The sequence below is a fragment of the Curcuma longa genome, chromosome 17 (assembly GCF_044706935.1).
Source record: "Curcuma longa cultivar G26 ecotype Majalengka, Jawa Barat chromosome 17, ITB_CL_G26_1.1, whole genome shotgun sequence".
NCBI lineage: Eukaryota > Viridiplantae > Streptophyta > Magnoliopsida > Zingiberales > Zingiberaceae > Curcuma > Curcuma longa.
The window spans coordinates 4,760,934-4,782,316 of record NC_133877.1 but is presented as its reverse complement, the minus strand read 5'-3'; the positions used below and the strand labels follow the sequence as shown (position 1 = coordinate 4,782,316).

Genomic DNA, 21,383 nt, shown 5'->3' with positions numbered 1-21,383 from the left:
TAAGATAGATTGATGAATTAACGAGTTCGAAAAGTTAAATATCTGAATTATTAAAAATAAAAAGAATTGTACTTGATCTCAAGAACAAATAAGTACAAGTGAAAGAATGTGATGTGAGTTTTTGTATTTTCATTAAAAATGTTTGAGGATTAGTAGTACTTAATTACGATCATAGTTAATTTATATTTAATAGATTATTTTAAGAAATTTGTGTGTCATTGGATGCAATCGCTAATTGTACCCAACAGAATTAGCGTCCTCCAACCGCCCACGTTAATTCTAAGCTGTCATAGCTACTCTTTGTTACCCTCCGTTCCCGTTATCTTCTCAGCGTGGACCAGGTCATCTCGAGCGGGACCCACGAATTGAAAAGGACGAAACAACCTACCCTTTCCGGCGGAAGCGGAGCGGAAGCGGAAGCGGAAAGCGGGGCCGGGAAGGGGCGGCACGGCCGTAGGAAGCACTCCGATGGCCCCTCCGTCGAAGTGCCCTCCCTCTAAGGCCGCCTGTGCTTACGACGCAGGCGGCGGCAATGACTACTGCCCGGACCGTCCCCCGTTTCCGTATTCGTACCACCGCGTGGAAGTGACGCTGATCTCGGCCCAGGACCTCTACCCCGCCGCCCGCTCGATGCGCTCCTACGCTGTCGCCTACATCCGCCCCGACGACCGCGCCCGCACCCGTGTCGACGCCACCGGCCGCACCGAACCCTCGTGGAACGACAAGTTCATCTTCCGCGTCGAAGACGACGTCCTCCGCTCCGACACCGCCTCCATCACCATCGACGTCTACGCCGCCCGATCCGGCCTCCTCTTCGGCCCCGACACGCACATTGGCACCGCCCGCGCCCTCCTCTCCACCCTCCGGCCCTCCTCCGCCACCCGCTACGCCGCCCTCCAGGTCCGCCGCCCCACTTCCCTCCGCCCGCAGGGCATTCTCAACATCAGCGTCGCGCTCATCGTAAGCACCGACGCCCCCCTCGCCCCCCACGCCGACCACGGCGCGGCCCCCTCGGCCGCCAACCCGAGCGTCCCAAAGTCGAAGCACAAGAAGAATCCGACGGCCGCCGCGAACCGGGAGGTGGATCCGGACCGGGCGAAGGTGGAGAAGAAGCTGAAGATGTGGAGGGCGGAGTTACCGCCGGTGAGCGGCGAGGTGGTGAGAGAAGAGAGGGCGGGGCGGATGGGCAAAGCGAGGAGAGAGGAGAAGCGCCGCGCCGGAATGGGGGAGGTTCTGGGGGAGGAAAGCGTCTCGCCGTTGCCCCGGCTCGGTAGGAGGCCGAGTTTTGGGCGTTTGGGGTGCTTCGGCGGCGAGAGCTTTGAATCGGGGGAGTTGGAATTCGTGGCCCCTCCGCCGCCTCTGCGTCCGCGACATGTGCAAGAGAGACCACACAGAAGGGCGCAGGGAACTCATAGGGGTAAGTTTATATAAATTTCTTTACAATTTGGGTTTCCTTGCATATTAACCTACCAATTGGGTTTCCTTGCATATTCTCTATCAAAAGAGCCGTGCATTTTATTTTATTTTTAAATTATCCTTTTTATTCAATTAGTTTTAAAAAATAATAATAATCTATTAAAAAAATACTTTTTAATAATAAAAATATTAATTTTCAATATTTTTATTTTTGGTGCCGTGCTGCAGCTGCCAGGGATTGAGAGGAGGCGACTCAAACATTTCCAGCGTTTCAGCCATACACGCAGTAAAAAAACAAAGATAAATGCTTATCGATGCCATTGTTTCACAAACTGTAGCATAAACAAGCATACAACAGCTTAATCATCTTGGCATCGAATAAGCATTTTCTATGTATGTTCTCTGTGTTTTCTTTCTCGATGAATCTTAATTCCATGCTGCTGCATTTGCTGTTCTTCATCTTCAGTTCAATGTTGTTTTGAGTTCATTGAAGATTTCTATTCAAAATATATCATGAAATCGGAATAACTAAGCCTCTGTTTGGGAGGAGGTGAGGGAAAGGAAGGGAAAGGTAAGGAAGGGGAAAAAAAATTTATCTCTGTTTGGGATGAGATGAGGTAAAGAGGGGAAGGGGAAAGAAGGGGAAGTGTTCCCCTTCCATGCCCATGAATAGTCACAATTTCTTACGCCCCACGGGGTGTAAGGAAGGGGAAGTAATTTTATTCCAATTTTACCCATCTTCTTTTCTCTTCTCCGTTCTATTCTCCATTGTAAAACCATCCACCGCTCATGAGGGCCAAAAGCCTAGCGGCGTTTCCCTCTTCCCTTTCTTCTTCTTCTCTGTTCGTGACGCACCGCCAGCTCCGCCGCTTGTGGGAGAGAAAGAAAGCGTCAAGCTGGAATTCTTCTTGGCCCTCTCCTCTTCCCATCCACCGTCTACCGGAGAAGTAGAGCACCACTAGCGCTTGTCCTCTCGAGCAAGACCAATCCCGCGACACCGGTTTCCCCTTTCCGTGCGAGGTTCGATTTTCCGACAGGGACCCGATGCGGAGGTCGAAGACGAGGAGGAGGAGGAAGGAGATGGAATCGGGGAGATTTTTGACATTTTATCACTTTAACTCCCATTTCCTTTCCATTGGATCTTCCTTTCCTCCCAAACAAGGTTACTTTTCTTCTTCTCCCTTCCCTTCCCTTTCCCTCCTTAAAATAACTAAGGAGGTGTATAGTTAGAATGGTCACATGGATGTCACGTGAGAATTCTCGCTATGGATAGAGGTTACGCCCTCGACTAATCGGTTTTGCCGCAATGGCTCTAAGGCTTCACCTCCGGCCTCCAGCTGCACTCTGCTCGAAGCTATCCGCCTCCCGCAGCCTTCCGGCGAGGGACAGAGTCATAGGCTTCGGGAAGCACAAGGGCAGGATGCTCGGCTCCCTTCCTTCCTCCTACCTCCAGTGGGTCTCCAAGAACCTCCGCGCCAGGGACTTCGAGGAGTGGGCTCGATTGGCCGACGAGGTCCTTCGCGACCCAGTCTACCGTGACCGCCTGGAGTGGGAGGCAGCAGAGCGGATTCTCACCGGGGACACCTGCCGCCGGAGCTCCTCCGGCCCTGCCGATTCGCCTGTTGCCGACCTAATCGAGGTCAGCGAGCGCTTCGGGTGGGACAACGAGGATAAGGCCGCGTGGGCTCGCATCGATTTCGGGCTCCTGGGAACCTCCAACGGCGGGCGAATACCCCGCGTCCGGAAAGGCTCCGCCTTGGCCGGACCAGCGAGGAAGTCGATCGATCTCGGTCTAAAATCCAACATTTCAAGAAGTAATCCTGATTTGAGTAAGGGAAAGCAGGGAGCCTCCTCCATGAATCCGGAAGATTCCACCTTGAGAGCAAATTGGAAGGGATCAAACGCTGGGAGCGCTGGTGGTGGAAGAAAGGCAGGGCCTTTGAGCAAGGGACATCGATTTACGATCGAGGGACGAGACGAGGAAGAAAGAGGAAAGGGTGTGGAAATAGAAGCAGCGGCGAAGAGGGGGAACAGAGAGGAAAAGAGGCACAGGAGACGATTCAAGAGGGAGCAGCAGCTACAGATGGTTCGGAGAGAGATTGGAGTGGAAGAAGGGGAAGGAAGAGGCAACGCTGAGGACATGAGCGAAGAGATTGCCAACCCATTTCCTGGAAGACGAGCCCTGCTGGAGAAGGCGAGAAGAAGACAATTTGTTGAATGATCTGTCTTTGGCTTCTGCGATGGTTTCTGTATGTGCCTCGAAGTTTCGTTAATTTGCCTTCCTCGATGACCAAGAGTCTGTGTTTATATAATTGTAAATTTGCTATGCTGCGGTCCGTATTCCGCGCGACCCGTGAGCACTCCTTTGACCCTTCGCCACTGCCGCCGCCGTTTCACTGTCCGGCCACCGTCGGCTGCCACGTCACACCCGATAAACGCGCAGCTCGCCGGCGCACATCCCCGCGTCGGATTCCGGTCGAATTGCGGCTGGAATTCGACTGGAGACCGATCGAGGAAGGATCGGGGGCCGCCGCCGGTCCTTCCTCGACTAGTCTCCGGCCGAAATTTGGTTGGATTCTTCGGCCGGAATCGGCCGCTCGACACTGGCAGTCGATTTCGCCCAACTTGCACCGGTCCTTCCTCGGTCCGTCTCCGATCGGAAACCGATCGCGATTTGGTCGGAATCGACTGCCAGTGCCGAGCGATCGATTCCGGTCGATCGACATTCCGGTCACTATCCGATCGGAATCCGACGTCGGGCTGTGCACCGGTGAGTTGCGCATCCATCGGGCGTGATACGGCCGCCGGTGGTGGCCGGACGACGATGCGACAGCGGCTAAGTAGGACTAGGTCGGGTGGGAGCGCACGAGGAGTGTACGAGGAAGATCGCAGGATAGCACTACTAATATAATTGTTTACTAGAAGGAGAATTAGCAGAAGAATATACACTATTTATGGATGTTTTCTGGGCATCAAAAAAATGTAGGAGCTTTTTTGGCATAAAATATCTGCCGTTCTCGCAAAAAGGGAAAAAGTAGAGGTGGTTTTGACAAATAACTACAGGCCGCTCCTTCGGCATCCTCCCTCTAACGGTCATATTTCTCCCCGTCACTCCAAAACCAGCTCATCCCCACTTCTTCTTGACCGTTTCATTCTGCAACTTTAATCCCCCCTGATTCGTCGTTCCTCTCTCAGCTTCGATCTGCTCCCATGAAGAAGCTCTAAGCCTCTAAGCTGCTCCCGCAGGCAGCCTCGTCCATCTCTCTGGAGCCATATAGAGAGATCTCGGTTTCCTCCTTTTACCATGGGTTGCTTTCTTGGCTGCTTCAAGGGTTCCAAGGATCGGAAGCGCCGTCGATCGCCTAAGAGATCGCCGCCGCGCGACCACCGGGTGTGCTTGCTTGATCCCCTTCTTCGCTCGATTTTCTAGGTTTTGGAGTCCGTTGGTCGTTACGAATGATTTCTTACAGGTAAGCGAAAGATACCGGCAGCCGATCCCCTCGGTGAAGCAGATCTCCTTGAATCCCGGCGCTCCGAAGCTTCCGCCTCCGGTGGAAGAGGTTGCCGTTGCCGTCGCTCTTCCGGAGCCGAAGTATTGTGTTCCTTTTCTTAAGGGCATTGCAGCATTTTTTGCGCTCGATTTAGTCGTGAGTTTGAGATTATTTTTTGGCGAAAATTTGTTTGGCAGGCAGAATGTGGAGCAGGGGAATGCCAGCGGCAGCAAGAAGAAGGTGACCTTCGATTTAAACATTAGGACGTACGAACAAGTTCCTTCCGATGATAATACAGATAGTGCGTCTGAGGATGACCAAGAGTCCGAAGAAATCGACGAGGAGGAGAGGCCAGCCAAAGGGCAAAAAGACGAATCTTATCCAAAGTCGGGAGCTTTCCCCTCGAATCATAGGTACGAGAACTGTGAGAGCAGCGACGACGACCACGGCAGTGAATTTGGAGAAGACGAAGACGAATTTGACAGTGACTTCGATGAGGAAGAAGAATACGGGATCCAAGGGAATGAGGAAGAGTCCTATGATTCCTTCTTTTCTCTACCAATTGATAAGGAGCCGCAAGGTCTACAAGAGGAGGTCAGTAGCACCAAACCCGACACTGCATCCTCGCCTCTACTGGACAAACAGCCAATTCCGGCCGCCGGTGGCAGCACGCGCGACCGGAGCCAGTTCGTGCATCCGGTTCTCAACCCCGTCGAGAACCTGTCTCAATGGAAGGAAATCAAGGTGCGTGCCGTCCGGGCGACGAATCCCAACAAACAAAACCTCTGCGACGAGCAGGAGAACAAGCCGACGCTGATCGCCGAGCCGGAGATCAAAGTGAAGAAACCCCAAGTTCCAACTTTTCCAACCAAACAGGAGGTCTCAGTGGACGCCAGCCTCTCAAACTGGTTACTGTCCTCGGACAATTCGACCGTCGAGACGCCTCAGCCGAGCAATTCTCATCTGTCGAACTCGTCGTTCAGCCGAGAGGACCGCCCAATTTTGGGCGCCTTAACCATTGAAGACATCAAGCAATTGTCGATGACATCCTCGCCGCGGAGATCTCCTAGCAGGAGTCCTCCGGCGGATGAAATTCCAATTGTAGGCACTGTCGGCAGGTACTGGAACTGTGAGAACCAAGGAGAGGACTCTGCTTCTTCTCGTCCTTCCACCAGACTCGCCAAAGGGATTCCAAACACTACAAATAAATATAGAGAGGTAAGATTGCCAAACACACATCAATTATCATGCTAAAATCTTCTTCTCGAGTGAAAAGGAGCTCTTTTTAAAGTTTGTATGATGAAAATTCTCACATCTTGTGATTGAAAAAAGGTTTAAAAAAATGAAAGCATTAACTTTTGCGTTTGGTTATTTCAGGATAAGGCTGTGAACTGGCACACGACTCCATTTGAAGTGCGTCTGGAGAGAGCTCTCCAGAATGGTGCTGCTTGAGCTCGCAAAACTTGAGATTCATGGTTGTCGTATCTGTAATTTCTTGTGTGTGTTTTTCTCCCAGGCTCATTGCTCTTCTTCAGATAGTAGATTGCTTGAACGAGTGAAAACTGTGTTTTTAGTTGGTTGAATGTTGATCTTGATTTGTAAACTGTAATCAACTATTCTTTCCATTTGATTGTAGCAACTTGTACCTATGCTTTGTTACTTGACGCAAGACATGGGGAGAATCTCTACCATTATGATATCCATATTTCAAAATTATTCATTGTTCATTGTTCAGAGTTCAGTTTTTTTTTTTTAAGTTGCTGGATCAGTTGAAACTCTATGGTATTTTGTTTTTGTTCTACTTAAAAGATTATTTGAAATTTAGTGATTTTTTTAGTTTTGATATATGCATTTTTTTCTTGACTATTTTTACCATTTTACCAATAAATACATTTAGAATTTGATACTTTTCAAAAAAAATATATTATACTTTATAATTTATCAAAATGGCAACCATTCTTTAGCCATCTAAAAATATTTTTTAGATGCTAATATCTTTTTGCGCTTCTCATTTGGAAGAAAAATTCCTACAAATATGTCATAGTTGGGAATCGAATCATAGATGCCTAGTGACAATATGGATATTCTACCGTAGCACCATTGTCCCAGGGATAACTTTTAATATTGTTATAGCACAATATTATTGGAGCAATTTTATATTATTAGATAAAATATTAATTTAGAAATATTTTTTAAACGTTAAATACCATTTTGACAATTGAATAATAAAAATATAAGGAGTAAAATGTAATTTTCTTCTATCAGTGTAATCGCTATGTTCTTTTCTTCTGCAGGAAGAATGGCGTAACGATTATTCTCATTCATCGCTCCTTTCGCACATCCCTCTCGGTTTCTCTGCTCGCCGCCTCGACGCGATCCTCAACGAACCTCAGTCGGCGCACCAGATTGTATCCTCCTTGCGTTCCTTGGGTACCCGCTGGATCCTGCAGTGGTCTTCCTCCTCCGACGGAGTCGATTAGCAAGTCTCGTAGCCTCGGTGACGCGGGGTCTCCTCTCCATCCAGCACTAGCGTGCGCCTTGCGAGTCAATCGGCGATTCGGCCTCCGGACTCCGGAGCTCCTCCCTTGGATTCCAGCAGATTCAGTCCCTCTAGATCCAAGTGCGACGACCCTCAAGCGGGGAACCCTGACGAAGAGAACGCCAGGTACCTTATCCCCGACGCCCGTGGGTTGGTCTTGGAAAACCGTGATCGTAACAAGACCATCCCAGCGCGTGCTGCGTAAGGGTCTGTAGGAACTTGGAATTATACAGTATTAGCTTTCTCAACTAGTGAGCCCTTCTGAAGGTCAGACCTCGGATTTGGAATTTCGATTTCGATTTTTTTTAATTTCAATTAAATCCTACGATTTGGGGTTTGCATAACGTTTGATCTTTCTCTTGCAATGTTCTAATGCATTTCTACATTTGCAAATGGAATCGATTTGAATCTATCAACTCTGTGGGACATGATAAGCTTCCATAAAGGAATCCTCATTAAGATTTATAAACCTTTGAGATCTTTATCTGGCGGATAATACCTTGTGAAGCACAAAAACTAGTAAAGTTGGATTGGATGTACCACAGAGCAATATCGGTAACCAGAAGTTAAAAAACATCATTTTAGAAACAAAAATTTGGAATTCATCTAGAATTTTAGAATGAACTTTTAATAAATAGAGCTATGCCATACAGGGGCAAAATATAATGTAAATTAGTATTACTAGAAATAAGATTAGGATCCCAATTATCAAAATGAGCTAGGCCAAAGGAAGGGCACACTCATGAATAGTAGAAAGGAAAGACAAATGATGGTGTTTGCCAAATTCGTATGCTTCACACAATAGTTTGGTTAACCGGACTGAAAGATAGACAAACTCCTTTGTTTTAGTCATAGATGGATGACCGGAACAACAACATCACTTGGTGATGATGTTGGTGGTATTAAGGGCACTAAAGGCGAATTAAACATCCAGGTAGTAAACTCCATATTTTTCTTGAATATCCATTTGTACTAGTAGTTACTATTGTGCATGCTAAGCAAAAGAATTGGATGATGAAGTGGTGCTGACCTATGCAATAGATGATTGTCCAAACTTAACCTTGCAATTATCTAATGGATGATTGTTCAACCATAATGAACACATGGCGAATTGAATTATGTTTGCGACCGCTAACACATGTATCACCTCAATGTACTCGTCCAACAGCAAGAGCAGTTGCTTCAACTGGAGATGGGTGGTTGTTAATGCAGGGGCAGGGAAGCATGTTGCACTTGAGGGAAGGCATTTAATAGAGTTGGAATTGTAGCATCTTCAAGTGTAAGTGTATTAAGGACATTGCCTTAATCATCAAGACTAATAAAAGTTTGGCCAACAGAATTCTTCATGCTGACACTTAGCAATATGATATTGATGGCGATAGGATGATAGTTCCCACTTGCCTTGGAGAAAGTAAAATATTCTTGAACTACCGCATTATGTGAAATAAAGGGAGAGGATCCAAGTATGCAAGTAGTTGAAGGTTATATAAAATTTTTGATATACTTTTTGTTGGAACTCATGCAAATGTAATAAATTTCCTCTGGACAAGCAGATGCAATGTCACAAATCTTTTGTAATCTATCTGTTAAGAGATTTGTAATTTTGTAGGTACTTTGAGGTTTAATGGAGAACATGCAATATGCGGAAGAGCTTCTGAGGGAGTTTCTTATCTTTAGAGGTTTTACTAGTACACTACAAACTTTTGATAGAGAGTTATCTACTGATATTGGCAGAAATTTTCAAGTGGAGAAAATCCTAGATTTGGTATTTCAAGTGTACGTACCCAAATATGAAGCTGATAAATTAATTTCACTTATTCATTTCTTTAAGAGATGCTTCTGTTCACCTTCGGAGACACTGTTCATTTCTACTTTAAAAAAACTGGAAGTCTCAATTCTGCGGTATTACATCATTCATGCTCTGCAATCTGGAAGGCAAGATAAAGTAGTGGAATTCTTTCAGGCTAATACCAATTATCTGTTCCAAAATCGCGAAGATTGGATGCCTTGGTTTGGTTGGTCTTCCTAAGCTATCTATCTCATGTTTCTTATCACACTTCAACTTTTTAACAATAGAAATTGTCATGCAGCTATTCCATATCTTACAAACCCTAGTCTGGATCCTCAGTTTCGAGTGTACTTTTCAAAAGAATGGTTTGATGCCTTGCATTTGTCTTTCCGGAACTTCTTAAGCGAGGTGTTCAATGGCACTCATATCCTAGTAGTTGTGCTTGTTACAGTTTTTGAAAGATGGGGTGACCTTTTATCAAGATCAAAGTTCAATAGTCATTTCTAATTGCTCAGTTTTGCTGTTAGATAGGCACTCATTTAGTAAATTTTAACTCTGTTTTAGCTTTGTCCTTATTTTGCATCATTTTAGTATACATGTGAATTCATATAGTCAATATCTCTAGCTATAGAAAATTTAAAGTAAGCCATTTTGAGTTTATTCATGTAGGAAAACCTTTTTGTTTCATATATTTATTCATTCAATCCATTGTTTCCCTTAATTGCCCTACGTATCCCTGCTTTGTTGAAGATCAGTACAGAAAAGAATACTGTGAAAACTCTTAAAGATGGCATCAAGCAGTTGAATAATAAATTGTCCGAGCTCCAGGCATTGCTGGAAACAAAAGAAGCCGAGATATTACATTTACGAAGGTAATAATCCTACATATCAATTTATTTATTATAAGTGTGAACTAGCCTCATACATGTTGATTTGCCAAATTCTTGCCTTATTAGTATTTTACATATGTTCTTAAAAGCGAAAATGTGCATGCATGTCACTTTAGATTCTTTTTTTTGGTTGTGCATTTTTTTTTTGTGTCTGTCTGGGGTGGGGGTATGGTTCTGATAGAAAGATTTTTCTTTAAAATATATTTCTATCACAATAAGTACTTTGTGAAGAATCCAAAATTTGAACGATAATACCCGCATAATTATAATGTCAGTTTAAGCCACCCTAAGGTTATTTTTGTTCAATCCTAAGTTGATTATTAGTACCCATTGGATGTCCACATGTTTTTTCCCCTCATGCTGGTTTCCTCAATTATTTCAGAATGATAATACCCACATAATTATAATGTCAGTTTAAGCCACATTAAGGTTATTTTTGTTCAATCCTAAATTGATTATTAGTACCCATTGGACGTCCACATGTTTTTTTCCCTCTGTTGGTTTCCTCAATTATTTCAGCTGGCCTAATTTTTGGTCTGAAACTGCTTGTGCAAATGCAAATGCTTCTTCAATTCAAATACTGTGTTCATTCTTCCTTGTGATAATGATACTGTCAACATGTTCATTCATATTTTAAAGAATATTTTCTAATTTAGAATGATGATGACCAGCAAATGATCTTATCTATGCCTAACTAATCATCTCAAAATCCATACCTGTAGCAGCATGGAATTTCCTAAACCATACATCTATTTACTTTAGTCCATTGAACAAGTCTACACTGTCTAGTAAAATTAGGAGGTTGGTTGTTGTATGTATGCCTCTCTATATATGCATCCAAATAAGAATTCTAGTATCCAGTTAATAGAGGGAGTAGTCAAAGTAATAGGGAGACTGGAGAGAAATAAGTAGATTAAAACCACCTTGTCTATCCACAAGAAGATATCCACATAAGGAACATGATATTCCTAGTATACTCTTTAGAAGCAAGCCTAGGCTATTAATAATTATGTCTTCCAAAATTTTGACTTCATGTACCCACTGACTGACAGGATGAGGTACTAGATCCCATGTTTTATTTGTGTAGAGTCAACATCTGTAACAAAGCCTACCTTCAACTAGGGTGGAGAGATGCTCCACAATAATAACTAGGAACCAAAATGTGGACAGAGGATGGAACTAAGGGAGGGTACACAAGCAACAATAAATTATATGTAACAAAGTGAAATGTGGATGATATTTTGCTGCAACAATGAGAAAGGGATGGAGGTGGAACAGTGAAAATAAGGATCATTCTCTTTATAAGTATATACATTTACATTGTCTAGTAGGATATAACACTTTCTCAAGTCAATTGAATTCACATCTAAAACCAACTAGTTGAACAACACACTTAAAGTCCTACAAGACTAACTATTTCAGTCATTTAAATTTGTATATATTTATTCCTTTCTGTATTTTTGAGAGAAAATCATCACTGTTTTGTTTTTCAAAAAATTGTCATTGTTTCTCTCTTCAGTCTGGCTTCATCAGTACAGGAAACATTGATACATAAAGAGAATAACACTATCTGTGATTTCTCAAGTGAAGCTTCAACAAAGGATAGCCTTGTTAGTCAAGTTAAAGATTTTCATGATTCTGTCAGTACTTCTCATAACGGAGTGGAGAAAATGTCAGCGATGAACAGTGGGGTTTCTCCAAGTTCAACAAATGTTCCTGACAGATCCTGCTCAGTAGAGTCAACTTCTGTAGCAGGTTCAGTATGGCAATCTCCTTTTGGAGATGAACAATCTAGCAGTGCTCTTCTAATGACTTGTAATTTCTTTACATTTAGTATTCATTGTAGATTGCTAGAAGATTTGTTAATTCTTCAATATCATTGATAATTTGACATAAGAATAAATGCTTATTTGTCTTCCAACCTAGTTGAGCAAATCAATGAGAAAATAGATAATTTCTTCTACAACAACAATAACAACCACCAACCCTTTATCCCATTAAGTGAGGTCAGCTATATGGATCCTCCTACTACGTCATTGGATGAAATTATTGAATGTACAAGAGCTGGTGTTTTTGAAATGAATTGGACTAGCAATATTATTCAAATATAGATGCAACTGTTCTCCTTCATAGATCCTCTGTCTTTTGTCCTTATGTAAAAGAATTTGAATTATGCAGTAAGTATTTGACTAGTTGTCCAAATACTAATGCAGCTGTTCTCCATAGATCTTCTATGTTCTTTGCCTTAACCCAAAACATTTGAATTATGCAGAAGGTATTAGCTAATGATCCTGACTTTAAGGTCTGAGCTCTTGCTATCATATTTGGTTTATTTGTGCTGATGTATCTGCACACAATCATTGAAAGTTCAAGCACTTGATCCTTTAAGATGTGTCATATGACCATGAATTAAAATTGATATAAAGAACCAAATTATCGAGTTCAAGTCTTGGTCCTACATGATGTGTAACCTTTCCCTTAAACCCTGGAAATTTTTGGTAACCTTGAACCTGTTCCTGGCCACTTTTTCACATTTCTTGTGTTGAAAATTAATTTCACCTTTGATAGTGTCTACCTACATAAAATTCTCAAATGTATCTTCAAAGATTTGAATCTCTGGTTGTAAAGTATTAGGCCATTTAGTCCACGAATGGCAAGTATGATTGTAACACATATAGTTAAAATTGCAAACAGAAGAGTGACTGTCTATCTTAATGCAACTATTTTATGCAGAAACTAGAGTAGACTTTTCGGGGGAAGAAGAGTTTCCTGAGGTTAAAGTAAGTTTCCAGGTAAGCCACTGCAAGTTTATCTATACCACTCGTCTTTATTTAACTTAGCAAAATTTTCCCATGCATTATTTTTTATTTGAGAGGACAATCAAATTAAACATTACACAAGAGTAAATAGTCAATTCTTCAATGGTTGTGATGAGTATTTTATTGCCTTGATGAAGGAGTATAGTCTTATATTGGCCATAGACGGAGAGCCTCATCCTTTATAGGACCTAACTGTGAGTTAGAATCCCTTGTGTTGGTGCAATCGACCTCTAGTCAAGGTTGACTAGGTCGACCAAACTCGGTTGACTAAGCTTGAGTTGAGTTTCGATGTTTGATCAATATGTAGTTGGTTAAGTGAGACATCAAGTAGGTCAAGGTTGATCGGATACTTGATGATGAGGAAATTCAAGTGGATCACGATAGATTGAACATTTGATGGTCAGGAAGTCTAATAAGGAATTGGCAAGTGGAAAGTCTAAGTAGGTCATGGTTAATCGTACACTTGAAGGTCGGAAGTCTAATAGGGAGTTGATAAGTGTAAAGTCCAAGTGGGTTACGGTTGACCAAACACTTGACGGTCGGAAGTCCAACAAGGAATTGACAAGTGGAAAGTCCAAGTGGATCACGGTTGACTAGACACTTGGAAGTCAGAAGTCCAACAGGGAATTGGCATGAGAAGCGAAGTCCAAATGGGGCAGGAAGACTGGAAACTTGGCACGAGATAGGAAGTCCTGACAGATCAAGGTTGGCCGCTAGGTAAGATAAAGTTCTAACAGGTCAAGGTTGATCGGATGCTAGGCAACGGAAGTCCAAGTATGTCAAAGTTGATCGAATGTCAAGCAAAGGAAGTCCTAGTAGGTTGAAGTCAACCAGAAATCAGACAAGACGAGAATTCAACTTTGGTAAGGCTGAAACAAGAGTATCAATCGATTGATAGGGTGTATTGATCGACCGATAAACTCTAAACAGCGAAATTGGGATTTGAGGGTTTTTTTGGTTTGCTACAATAACTAAAATTATTACAGTAATTAGGATTGCTATAGTAACGGGGTTTGCTACATTGTTAGGGTTTAGGGTTTTTGCTACAGTATTAATCGATGATTTTGGTCAATCGATTGCTGGCACTGTAGTAGCAAACAGAAGGTTCAAAAATTGAAAACTTAACTGCTTGTCTATCAGTCTTGATGAGTTTAAGCAATCGACTAATGCCACTATTGCAGCGAACAAATGGTTCAGAAATTGACAAGAAATTCAACTAATTGCTTATCAGTCGATTGATGAGGTTTAACAGTCAACTAATGGTGGTCAAACTGAGTTGGAAAGAACCGTTCTGCAGATGCAACGGTTGGATTCGACAAAGCAGTCGATTGATAAGTAAGATTAGTCGACGACTGATAGGCGAAAATCTGCCCGATAGCAACCCTATAAAAGAGGATTTCAAGGAAGTTTGAAGGCCCTGGTTCTTGAGGGGTTGGAGACGAAGTGTTGCTGCATTTTCTACCATCAAAAGACAGCCCAAAGCAATAAGAAAGCAACCAAAGTAAATTTTTTATTAGTAAAGTTGTTTTATTTTCATTTGTATTTGTATTTTGATTTCTTGTTGTATTGTTTGTAAGAAACAAGTTGTAAGATGTTTCTCCGCCTCCGGAAGATATCCGAAAAAGAGAAGGTTAGTGGTGGTAGTTCATTAGGACTACGCCTTAGATGTAGTAACCTTGGGAGGTTGTGACCAAGTAAATCAACTGTGTTTGTGTTGTGTCGTTGATTGTATTTTCAAGTTTCCTGCGCTTCATCGATGCGAAAGTCCCTCCCACCCACCCAACCCGCCCCCCCCCCCCCCCCCCCCCCCCCCCCCCCCCCCCCCCCCCCCCCCCCCTTCTAGTTTGAAGTCCCAACACCTTGTTGTGAAAGTTTCACTTTCTTGTGCCTAGAAGGATGTGAAGGCCCAATTCCATTGCAGGAAAATACTTGTCAAGCTCACAGGTCTAGGTTAGTGTGTTAAAAATGATCCGATCAGATGTGTTTCATCTTTTATATGCAGGAAACTTTTTTGGGGCATACAAGTACAATTAGTCGTTGCCGCTTTTCTGCTTCAGGAACGAATGTCGCGAGTGCTTCTGTGGATGGAACTGTCAGGTAAGTTCAATTAGATCGACATTATTCTTCCACTATATTCTGTGGATTCGAGCCTTTCTCATCACGGCCCTTAATCAGTCTGCTGAAAAATCTGTTGAAGGATCTGGACATATGACTCAGCAACACCAACATCCAGAAATGCTACGATTTACTGTGGGGCTGAAATTATGTCACTTGATTGGGAATGCAGATCTGACCGCTTGGTATATATATCAACTAAATCCATAGCTTGATAAAAATGAATATGTGGCATATCCTGTTGTAAATGCTATCATGCTAAACTTTTCTGTGTCTTACATTTGTTTTTACAGTTGCTTATAGGTACAGCAGATGGAGGCATTAAGGCTTGGAATGTTGATGCTAAACGGGTAGTCTGTGATCTTAGCACTGCTGCGGAATTTCCAAGGTACTTTGAGATCATTCCTTCATTTATTTTTTCATGAGCTCTATATGAACTAGTCACCACCTTTTTCTTTAACTTTATTGCAGCGTTTTGGACTTGAAGTGCAGCCCTGTCGAGCCAATTTTTGTTTCAGCTGCTGCTTCGAGATGGTAATCATACTATCATAGTAACAGTTAATTTGGCAGTAGCAAATGGGAATAATGTAGTGGAATTTTAAAATGCTCAAACTGTCAATATTCATTGTAAAGAATACTGGCAATGGCATTATTGAATTAGAAAAATATTGATGAAGCCATAAGGATTAAGAATGAGTTGGTGGAATGGAAAGAAACTTCTAGAGTCTTATGCAATCCACCCCATTATGTGAAATAGGTCGCATGAAAGAGGGATGGGCATAATTGAGAGTCTGTGTGAAAAAGGTAGTTGCTGGGAGTTGTTTGTCATAGGGTGGTGGCATTGCTTGGAAAAGAAGGTGCAAAGAGTTGCAACACCACATGGTGGTAGTGTCACATGGATAGCAGCATTGCGCATGGTTATATGACACTTGATGTTGATTTGTAGCGCTAGTGTGCATGAATTATTGCCGAAGGGTGTCACATAGATGAGCAGCATTGTGTAGAGGAGAAGCTACATGAGGAATGGGTATCATGACTATGATACCATTTGAAGTTAATGGGTAAATCATTAGGCTTTCTTTCCCAGGTAGTCCCCCACTACCTCCCTGTATATTTATTACTGTAAGTTTACACCTTCTACCTTATGATAGGATCTACAACTAAGTCCCTAATTTTGCATCATTATATGTATCCTGTTCCCCATATGCTCTATATAATAATAATATGCGAGTTTATTATATTTGTTAATAATATAAAGGAGCGGTTGGCCTGAAATGAACATTTGTTAATTCACTTAGTATATATGGTTACTTGGTTGCTTTTCATTTTTAAAATTTTATGGAACTAATGAGCAATTTTTTTTTACATACAAGTACTAATTTGATGAAACTAGTGAGCCCTAATTTTGCATGCCTTTTGGCTTAAAGAATCCGCATCAGATTGCTGCTGTATTTCAGAGGAAAATGGACCATGTTTTCAAAGGTACTGAGGAATTTATTGCAGTTTATATTGATGATATACTGGTATTTTCCAAAACTGAAGTTGAACATATTAAACATCTTGAGATTATGCTTAGTCTCTGTCAAGAGCATGGTTTAGTTTTATCTCCAACCAAGTGCAAATTAGCAGTACCCAAAATTGAGTTTTTAGGGGCCGAAATTGGGGAAGGTAAGCTCAGGCTTCAACCTCATATTATTAAAAAAATTACTGAGGTAAAGGATGACCAACTTAAAGAGAAGAAGGGTCTTAGATCCTGGTTAGGGATCTTGAATTATGCCAGAACTTATATACCTAATTTGAGTTCTAAATTGGGCCCTCTTTATGAAAAAAGTCTGTACACCCTGGCAGATTATTACTTGGGATTAGAGATTAAAGTGGAAGCACCTCCACCAGTAAAATTTGATGGTAAATCTTTAATCCCAGAACTACTTAATTACATTTCCTACTTGCAATATGAGATTCAAAGACTGCAGATAGAATTGGAAATGTTAAAGGAAATTCCAAAAGATGAAGAAAGTCTTGAAGCAGACTTGGAGAATGACTTGAATCAATTAACACTGCACGATAAGGGAAAAGAACGGGTTGGATACTTGGAAGAAATACTAATTTCAAAAGTTAGTCAAGGGCAATATCATCAGAGAAGGGTGACTAACAGACTATACAACATGAAGGTATTCTTTGAAATACCTGATATCATTCCATTCTCAGTAAATGTTATATTAGATACAGGGGCATCAACCTGTTGTATAGACAAGAAATCAATACCTGAGAAGGCGTTGGAACAAAGTGCTAATACTGTAATGATCAGCGGAGTAAACTCAAAGCAAACGTCTCCTGAGAAATTAACTGAAGATTTTGAAATTCCATTGGATGAATATGATCAGAGGCTAATGAACTGGATTGGTAAAGACCATATGTTGGCTATCAACCATCAGGAATGCCAAACTATGCAGGATGATATTTGGGACACCCTGGGACAACCTAGTGGCAGGTATGATTATATGGTTAAATATAATCCTCCACCGGCATATGATAGGCCCCATCGTCCTTCATCCTTATCACTCCTTGTCTGCCATTTACATTCCTTCATTGCTAAGGAAAATAGCTGTAAGCACTTTGAGTGGCTCCCCGGGGCTCAACTCTCAGTGCCAGTGAATAAAGCAAGCCAATAATGCATAAAGTACCAGCGAATAAAGCAAGCGAATAAAGCAAACCAATAATTTACATAAAGATAGATACGGAGGACGATTTGATTCTTTTCTTTATCAATTATTCGTCCTTTAGGGCTCCATCACGCTTCACGGGCGAATCTGCTTTATCTCCATGCATATCCTTTTCATTCTTTCCACAAGATTCCAGAGATCTCTTCGATTTTGCTTTAACTCTGGTAAGTTCTTCTTCCAGTAATTTTGATCATTTAGTTGTGGTCTGGATGCACTTTGAGGGAGTAAATCTCGCCTTCCTCCTTCAGCGTTTGCCCGGTGTCCAAAATCAACTTCTTTCATTTGCAAAATTAACTCCATCTCGTTCAGGCTGTCTAGAATATTCTGTAGGGCTCGTTCTTCAATATTTGCCATTTCGTCCCTTTTGTCGTGATCTTCCTTGTACAATATCTGCTTAGAAGTTTCACAAATTAGGTCTTCATACCTGGATAACAAAGCATATCTCGTAGATGAGGCCTCTTCCTCCTGCTGAGTTATTGATGAACAACCTTCTCCAGTAAGAACCGCTACGACCTCGGGTCCGGTTACAAGCCTGGATAAAGTATCTGCAAATAAATTTAGTTTACCATCGATATGCTCAAAATTTACCTTTACCCCAGTTCCTGTATGTGTTTGTATGATCAGTTTAGACACACTTGAGCACCACCAAGTGATCTATTCTGAAGTTTGAGTCTTTTGTGAGTTTTTGAGCTAGTTTGTGAAAAGTTTGCGAAAATCTTTCTGAAGGAATAAAATTCTAAGTAGAATCTTGAGTTTTATTCGAATTTTCGGAAAGTCGATCCTATTTTGGTATCTTTCTGAAGTTTGAGTCTTTTGTGAGTTTTTGAGCTAGTTTGTGAAAAGTTTGCGAAAATCTTTCTGAAGGAATAAAATTCTAAGTAGAATCTTGAGTTTTATTCGAATTTTCGGAAAGTCGATCCTATTTGGCCTCACTGTACACCCTGTGCGGTTTGTTTCAAAATCTTCAGTTAATTTCTCAGGAGGACATAGATTTTCAAAATATTATTCAACTTCTTTCATTTGCAAAATTAACTCCATCTCGTTCAGGCTGTCTAGAATATTCTGTAGGGCTCGTTCTTCAATATTTGCCATTTCGTCCCTTTTGTCGTGATCTTTGTCGTGATCTTCCTTGTACAATATCTGCTTAGAAGTTTCACAAATTAGGTCTTCATACCTGGATAACAAAGCATATCTCGTAGATGAGGCCTCTTCCTCCTGTTGAGTTATTGATGAACAACCTTCTCCAGTAAGAACCGCTACGACCTCGGGTCCGGTTACAAGCCTGGATAAAGTATCTGCAAATAAATTTAGTTTACCATCGATATGCTCAAAATTTACCTTTACCCCAGTTCCTGTAATGAAATCAGTGAAAGCCAGCCATCTAACCCTTGAGGGTTTATTTCTTGCTGTTTTATTATGAAAGGAGATTATTGCCTGACAATCTGTCCTTAGCGTAATCTCCTCCTTATCAAGAAAATGAATTTTTAAGGCTGTCATTGTCTCCATTGCTGCATATATCTCAGCATCAATCACTGATTTTACTGTGGGGAATTTTCCATGTGCATAGGCACATATTTTCTCAGCACTTCTGGGATCATGCTTCTTATTCTTCCATTTACAAATTCCACCCCATCCAGTCATTGATCCGTCAGTTTCAAGTACTATATAAGCGTCTTCTGGTGGTATCTCCAAATCCGGAAGGTCTTTTACTTGCTCTTTGATTTGTCTAACCAATTCCCAGTCAGATCCCTTCATTCTCTTATCACCATGTACTGAAGTTTTTTCATAAAGAGGGCCCAATTTAGAACTCAAATTAGGTATATAAGTTCTGGCATAATTCAAGATCCCTAACCAGGATCTAAGACCCTTCTTCTCTTTAAGTTGGTCATCCTTTACCTCAGTAATTTTTTTAATAATATGAGGTTGAAGCCTGAGCTTACCTTCCCCAATTTCGGCCCCTAAAAACTCAATTTTGGGTACTGCTAATTTGCACTTGGTTGGAGATAAAACTAAACCATGCTCTTGACAGAGACTAAGCATAACCTCAAGATGTTTAATATGTTCAACTTCAGTTTTGGAAAATACCAGTATATCATCAATATAAACTGCAATAAATTCCTCAGTACCTTTGAAAACATGGTCCATTTTCCTCTGAAATACAGCAGGTGCATTCTTTAAGCCAAAAGGCATCACCAACCATTCATACAGGCCTTGTGGACAAATGAAAGCCGTCCATTCTATTGAGCTTGGATCCATAGCAATCTGATGAAATCCGGACTTTAGATCAAATTTAGAATAAATCCGAGAATTACTGACCTTTTTGATAATTGTATTAATTCCAGGGAGGCTGTACTGATCTTTATATGTATTATCATTGAGCGTTTTGTAATTGAAAACCATCCTCTCCTTTCCTTTGATCTCTTTACCTGTTTCAGGATCTACAGATGTACCAGACTGAACAATCATAGCCATAGTTCTATGTCTACTTTTACTGGGCCTAATTACTTTTAACTTCAGCAACTGATTAACATGCTTCTCAAAGATAGATTTTAATGCAGGAGTTATGTGAGAAAGAGGCTTATCTTGTATTGTAATATCTGGATTGATCAAATCCAGTTTGCACACAACTTTGTTTTTAGCCCAGTGTAGTAATGGATCATCCCCAATAAATCCTTGACGCTTCAGTTTTTCAATTAAACTGCCATGCTTCTGCAATATCTTTGAATTGTAAGGATTACCAACAAAACATACCTGCTCCTGTGCCTCCATATATTCTATCTCATTAAGCTGAAGTTCTTCAATGGAATAAGCTGCAACTTGATTAGTGGTGATTGAGGTAATATTATTGTAAAAAGTAACATTATTTCCCTCAATTCTAACTCCACCTTTTACACTTCTGATAAAGTTGCATCCCAGTACCATTTGTATACCTTCTCCCAGAGACATTTCAAATGAATATGTGAAGGGTATACGGAACTTACTTTCACCAATTTTCATGTAGCCCCCTTTCAGCTTCAAATTTGCCGTTTGCTTTGAGTTTACTCCGCTGATCATTACAGTATTAGCACTTTGTTCCAACGCCTTCTCAGGTATTGATTTCTTGTCTATACAACAGGTTGATGCCCCTGTATCTAATATAGCATTTACTGAGAATGGAATGATATCAGGTATTTCAAAGATTACCTTCATGTTGTATAGTCTGTTAGTCACCCTTCTCTGATGATATTGCCCTTGACTAACTTTTGAAATTAGTATTTCTTCCAAGTATCCAACCCGTTCTTTTCCCTTATCGTGCAGTGTTAATTGATTCAAGTCATTCTCCAAGTCTGCTTCAAGACTTTCTTCATCTTTTGGAATTTCCTTTAACATTTCCAATTCTATCTGCAGTCTTTGAATCTCATATTGCAAGTAGGAAATGTAATTAAGTAGTTCTGGGATTAAAGATTTACCATCAAATTTCACTGGTGGAGGTGCTTCCACTTTAATCTCTAATCCCAAGTAATAATCTGCACAGGGTGTACAGACTGTTAATAGACAGGATCTGCAATGTCCCCTAGCTCTTTGGCTTGTGTTAGAACCACAGAATTTGCATCGAACATTC

At 41.6% G+C, this 21,383-nt stretch overlaps 4 protein-coding genes across 5 annotated transcripts; all 4 read left to right on the top strand.

Moving 5' to 3' along the window:
• The first annotated feature begins 258 nt into the window (after positions 1–258).
• On the top strand, positions 259–1,821 carry LOC141811966 (uncharacterized). Its single transcript, XM_074700048.1, has 2 exons — positions 259–1,417; positions 1,645–1,821. The coding sequence occupies exons 1-2, from the start codon at positions 469–471 to the stop codon at positions 1,656–1,658; spliced, it is 963 nt and encodes a 320-aa protein (XP_074556149.1). The 5' UTR covers positions 259–468; the 3' UTR covers positions 1,659–1,821.
• An 803-nt stretch (positions 1,822–2,624) lies between these two features.
• LOC141811735 (uncharacterized) lies at positions 2,625–3,705 on the top strand. Of its 2 annotated transcripts, XM_074699787.1 has the most exons (2): positions 2,625–3,192; positions 3,264–3,694. In XM_074699787.1, the coding sequence occupies exons 1-2, from the start codon at positions 2,723–2,725 to the stop codon at positions 3,550–3,552; spliced, it is 759 nt and encodes a 252-aa protein (XP_074555888.1). In that variant the 5' UTR covers positions 2,625–2,722; the 3' UTR covers positions 3,553–3,694. The 2 variants fall into 2 exon arrangements, with proteins under 2 accessions (XP_074555888.1, XP_074555887.1); XM_074699786.1 differs by having other exon boundaries at positions 2,625–3,705.
• A 984-nt stretch (positions 3,706–4,689) lies between these two features.
• Positions 4,690–6,579, top strand: LOC141811881 (uncharacterized). The gene is made up of 4 exons (XM_074699955.1): positions 4,690–4,807; positions 4,887–5,008; positions 5,105–6,125; positions 6,285–6,579. Exons 1-4 carry the CDS (start codon positions 4,721–4,723, stop codon positions 6,357–6,359), a joined length of 1,305 nt encoding a protein of 434 aa, XP_074556056.1. The 5' UTR covers positions 4,690–4,720; the 3' UTR covers positions 6,360–6,579.
• Positions 6,580–7,252: 673 nt separating this feature from the next.
• Positions 7,253–15,593, top strand: LOC141811609 (uncharacterized; the record flags this gene model as incomplete). Its single annotated transcript, XM_074699627.1, is given in 10 exon segments — positions 7,253–7,713; positions 9,056–9,461; positions 9,537–9,659; positions 9,966–10,107; positions 11,645–11,880; positions 12,859–12,917; positions 14,947–15,041; positions 15,142–15,244; positions 15,353–15,447; positions 15,531–15,593. Coding segments are annotated over 9 exon segments (1,307 nt in total), but the record flags the coding sequence as incomplete, so codon positions are not given.
• Positions 15,594–21,383: the final 5,790 nt, after the last annotated feature.

What these genes read in the sequence shown, in the direction of transcription:
- LOC141811966 (XM_074700048.1), top strand. Translation starts at nt 469, where the DNA reads ATGGCCCCTCCGTCGAAGTGCCCTCCCTCTAAGGCCGCCTGTGCTTAC.
- LOC141811735 (XM_074699786.1), top strand. Translation starts at nt 2,723, where the DNA reads ATGGCTCTAAGGCTTCACCTCCGGCCTCCAGCTGCACTCTGCTCGAAG.
- LOC141811881 (XM_074699955.1), top strand. Translation starts at nt 4,721, where the DNA reads ATGGGTTGCTTTCTTGGCTGCTTCAAGGGTTCCAAGGATCGGAAGCGC. An exon ending in CGCCGCCGCGCGACCACCGG is followed by an intron (nt 4,808 to 4,886) that starts GTGTGCTTGCTT and finishes GATTTCTTACAG; the next exon opens with GTAAGCGAAAGATACCGGCA. An exon ending in GTCGCTCTTCCGGAGCCGAA is followed by an intron (nt 5,009 to 5,104) that starts GTATTGTGTTCC and finishes TTTGTTTGGCAG; the next exon opens with GCAGAATGTGGAGCAGGGGA.